This window comes from Chenopodium album, chromosome 18 (assembly GCF_948465745.1).
Source record: "Chenopodium album chromosome 18, dcCheAlbu1.1, whole genome shotgun sequence".
Taxonomy (NCBI): Eukaryota; Viridiplantae; Streptophyta; class Magnoliopsida; order Caryophyllales; family Amaranthaceae; genus Chenopodium; species Chenopodium album.
In genome coordinates this window covers 35,263,027-35,268,048 of record NC_137851.1, presented here as the reverse complement: position 1 = coordinate 35,268,048, position 5,022 = coordinate 35,263,027, and the positions used below count along the sequence as shown (strand labels likewise).

Below are 5,022 nucleotides of genomic sequence, written 5' to 3'. Positions count from 1 at the left end.
TCAGAAAGCCTGACGCCGGCCACGAGTAGAAATATCTCGATCTCGTTGTCTAGGCATGCTATTATGTTCAACAAAAAATAAAAATCTAAATACTTAGCATCATTTCCTAAGTTATTTAGTTATTTATTCAAAAACAGCTTCCTCAAGTTGTATTTTCTGTTATGCGCTAAATTTTTACCTCAAGGCTAGAAATTAGCAAAATAATAGAGTTATTTCTAGTATTTAGTTTCTCCATGACAAACTAATGCTACAGTTCTCCTAATCACATGATACTATGTTCTCCATGACAATGTAGTACATACACAAAAACAAAGCATGTTTTGAAATTGCACAAAAACAATAAGTCGGCACATCATAGCATGTTTTAAATACTTTCTCTGTTTTTTATTAGATACATCACTATAAAACTATATATTTCGGTTTTGCATTACTATTTATTTTAGTTAATAAACTATATGTCTTTGTCTTTTGAGCTTCCGAGCGGAGTAGAGTAAAACAGATTCAATACAGCATACTAGGTGTCAGTAGAGCAGATTGAATCAGCAAAGCAGAGTAAATTTTAGCATAATATAACAAATTAGCTCTAGAAAACGAGGCTATTCCTATCTCTCTGTTATTGTCCCTCTTTATTTTTTCTCTCCATTTCTCTCTACTTTAAAAATTGCCTAAAACTAAAGTGCACAATTATAAAACGGAGAAAGTTATTAAAAACAAAACAAGTAAAGAAAAAAAAGGAGACCCGGAAGAAGAGAAAATGGGAAAGTAGCCAACCTAACTAGAAAACCAATAGTGATAGGTGTAGCCACGCATGGCACCCAACTTCACACGCGTTACTCTCATTTCCCAAATTCATTCCTCTCTTTTATTTGTTTGCAACAAAACAATGCACAACACCCAACCACAGTTCCGGAAACAAACACTGAGATTTTTGTATCACCCAATTATTTTAAGGCAGCCTACTATTGCACCATCTTCTCTTATTGGTGCATTTGGTGTGACTTCTACTTTTTATATTCAACGAAATAAGACTTATCCCTACGCCAGATTTTGCCAAATTTTTTTTATGGGTCCCCTTTTTTACTTCGTTGTCCCTTACGATTCTACTCCACCTCTATTTCAAATTATTATTTTTGCATCTAAGTCATTTTATGTGGACACGTTTATTAAGCTTGTTTTGTATAATTGGCTTAAAATTCAAAGTGTAACCCCTGTTTTTTTTTTGAGTTGTTCTTTACTGGTTTATTTTGCTTTATTATGCTGAAATCTACTATATTAGCTTAATATGTTCTGATTTGTTCGGACTATCCTAAAGCTAAAAAGAATAGGACCTAACCTTGACATTACTAGGTGAAATCCTTTCCTGTATAATATTTGAGAGTGAGATTTATTTATCTGAGGTATGAGCAATAATTTTTCTTACCGTCTTAAACATTTTTTATCCGCAATACTGTGTTGTTAATCTTTTAATCTGATCTGATCAAATGGAATTGATTAGACAATATAACTATATAATTTGTATGTTAATTAAAGTTATATTTGATTCATGCATGGACATCTTCGTTACGGAGTAGCTAGTTCTTATATTTAATTTTTTAAACTATATATCTTCTACTATACAAAAATTTTAAACTAGTTAATCATATATCGTTGTAATTTTTCTTTAGATTTCTATGTCAATATAAGATTTAGAATAAAACTAAGTTGTTAGATGTGTAGGTAGCTATTAGTTGTTAACAACTTGTTAGCTGGGAATATAGATAATTTAGGTATGAGTGTTCGATAACGTAACGGTTAACTAGCTGTTACATATCAAATTAATATTTTATTTTTAAAATTATAGATTAAATTTTCAACAGTTACCTCAAAAGGTACCTCTAATTTCAAAAGTTAATATTTCTAACTTTTCATAAAAACTATCTCTACCATTAAAAGTTATCCTAACCACTACTTTACTAAACACTCACATTTTTTGAGTAGTGGCACTAAAAGTTACCTAAAAACTACTCAAAAGCCAGCGCCGAATACGCCCTAAGTTAGAAAACACTAATGAGTAAATAAAGTAGACAAGATTTGATCCTAGGTTTTGATAATTACTTTCAATATTCAATACTTTAATCAAATAAATTAGTTGACATCTTAGTGAGTTTTTGAGCTATGTGTTGATAAACAAATAAATTAAAGGCATATGACTTTACAAACTATTAAACATATTAATTTCAGTTATGTTACTTTCATTATTTTGGCAGCGTTTAAGTGATAATATAAGACAAAATATTTGCATCAAACATACCTTAATTTGAAAGTATATTACTAGGCTGGCCCTAAATAGTATTCTAGGGCTAAATCAAAGACAAATCAAAATGAAAGTTTGGTCAAATAAAACTACACAAAGGAAACAAGAAAGATAGACACATGGTGTTACTTAATCAATCAATTTAATTAAATAAGAATTTATAGTATAAACAACTAAAACAAAATGCATGAAAACTTTGGATGCCCAAATATGTTAAAATTTACCATTTTCTTATAAACAACTAAAACAAAATGCATGAAAACTTTGGATGCCCAAATATGTTAAAATTTACCATTTTCTTATGGCTGTCAAAACTACAACAAAACATTTTTTTAAATTTTATTTCATCAACTCATATTGAATGAACCCATTGTTTTATTCAACAATCCTCTGATAAAGAAGATATTCTGAGTTGAAAACTTCAAAGGTAAAATGTGAATTTTAAATTAAATTAAATAAAATTTACTGAGAAATATAGAGAGAAGAAATATTGTACAAGCTGATAGGTGTTAATCTGCATGGACCCACTTAGAGGTTAAAGTCCCACATGTCCCTATTGTTTAGCCACACTAACACGTACCCACCATATACTCCCACGTGTCAACCTTTCCTTTCTCCTCTCTTCATGTTGCCTTTCTCCTATTGGTTAACTCTTTCTCTTATATACCACCACCAACCCATGTCCTAAACCCTTCATTATCTGCCCTTTGCACATTTGCACTACCCCCCAAGAAATAATCCTTCTCCAAAAATAATATAATCCAAAGGTTTTTTAATAAGATGATTCAAACGTTAAACATACCATATTCATCAAAAACTGATGAAATCATGTCAAGGTATAGACCAATTGCACCTAAACCTGAGACTCCTGCTAATTCTACTAATACTAATGGTAGTACAAGTAGTAGCTATGATGCACCATTAGTCCCTGAGAAGTTCCGGCAATCGCCGTATTTGAGAAACATGTGGTCTCATCTCCAAGCTCGCCCTACTCGAACCCGTAAACGGGGTCGAGGGTCGGCGATGTCACCCGCTGCCGCGGCCGCCTTGCTGAGGAAACAGCAAGAACAAGAGCAGCAACAACAACAACAATCGAATTTGGGTAGGAGAGCAGCAACAACAACTTTTATGGGTTTATGCCCTCCTACTCATTTACCGTCTTCTGCTAGAAACTTATCGATCCAAGCATTTGGACTTTACACCGATCATCAACATAACAATAACAGTAGAAATAACCATAACAATGTTGTTGAGCTTCCGCTTCTGTCGTGTCCAATGTTGAGCCGTGGAAATTACTCTAAGGCAATCGATTTGAACACGGCGGCATTGGAAACGACAACGCTCGAAGAGAGGGACTTACAGCTCCAATTACAAGTCCCGAGCAGCGGCACCAATAACACTCGTGTCATATCGCCGCGGCCAATCCGACCAATAGGGTCATGCATTAGCATCCTGGGGCCAATCAGTGATAACCTGGGAGCTCAGGTTATCGCAAAGGCCCCAGATGAGGTAGAGGCAGAAGTGGAGGCAGAGGCATTGCCGGCTGTCATATCAGATAGAAGCAACAAAGTCCGGATGGTGAACTCGGCTTATAAGGAGCTTGTCGGGCAACCCGAATGCCCGTGGCTTGACACCATGTGTTCGGGTGGTAGAATTAGTGGGGAGGTAATGCTCCAGTTATCAGAGTCCGGGTTGCCGGTTTCGAGCAAGGGATTTTCGTGTTGGGTAAAAATTGAGTGGGAGAGTGATGGTAAGAAGAAATCCGTGAATGCGTATTGTGATGTCGTTAAAATGGTATGTATTTCAAAGGATTATGTTTTATATTGGAGGTTCCACACTAAAGAGTTCTCACCATCCGGGTCTAAAGTTTAAAGTGGTTACATATCAAAACTCTTTTCTCATTAGTCTTCTTTAATAGTGTACATTGATGGAGTTAAACAATCCTTAGGCAAATGATATGTATGTAAAAATGTAATGTTAGTATTATAGAGTAATAGAATAGTTAAGTAGAATCATAGAGAAGGATAGTAAAATATAAACCATTAATTAAATATAAATGGTTTTTTCATTTTTTTTATTTTAATTTTTTATTTTTATTTTTTGTTGTTGTTGTAAGTTTTTTTTTTTTTTTTTTTCCCTTGCAAATAATTTTCTTGTCCTACCAAGATATTGATGTCGAATTATCCCAAGAAACAAAATGTGAAGACGGTAGGTTTTGTATGCAAACGGATTCACAATTGGCTTAATCCCTACATGCAAAGCCAATGGGTGATAAAATTATTTTGATGATTTATTAAAATAATGTTCGTCATTGACAAATGCCAATCATAGACAATTATCTCAAATCTATGTCCAAAAGATTTTAGTGTATGATTTTTCTTTGCTACTTTTACTTGTCGTCATTAAAATAATTTTTTTAAATCTTTTTATTTTCTCCGTTTGTTTTCCTTCCATGCATTGCGTGTGGACTATTTTTATCGTTAATATAACCAGGCTACAACTCTCTGTCGTCCTGCTCATCTCATAAATTTTCTCCATTTGATAACAATTGTCGCAACTAAATTTGATATATTTGTCAATGTACTATTTTAACTCAAAATATTTTGTATAAATAATTAAATTATATACTCCATCCGTTTTATAATACTCGACATATTTTTCATTTTTGTCTGTCCACAATACTTGATATGTTATTAAATATGGAATGTGATTGACCACTAATAAAAAAA

The 5,022-nt window shown here is 33.2% G+C and overlaps 1 protein-coding gene across 1 annotated transcript; it reads left to right on the top strand.

Annotated features, from left to right (window-relative positions):
* Positions 1–3,073: 3,073 nt before the first annotated feature.
* On the top strand, positions 3,074–4,165 carry LOC145592084 (uncharacterized). The gene has a single exon (XM_081648552.1). The coding sequence runs from the start codon at positions 3,074–3,076 to the stop codon at positions 4,163–4,165; it is 1,092 nt and encodes a 363-aa protein (XP_081504678.1).
* The last annotated feature ends 857 nt before the right edge of the window (positions 4,166–5,022 follow it).

Bases quoted from the DNA above. Each gene is read 5' to 3' on its own strand.
- LOC145592084 (XM_081648552.1), top strand. From the start codon at position 3,074: ATGATTCAAACGTTAAACATACCATATTCATCAAAAACTGATGAAATC.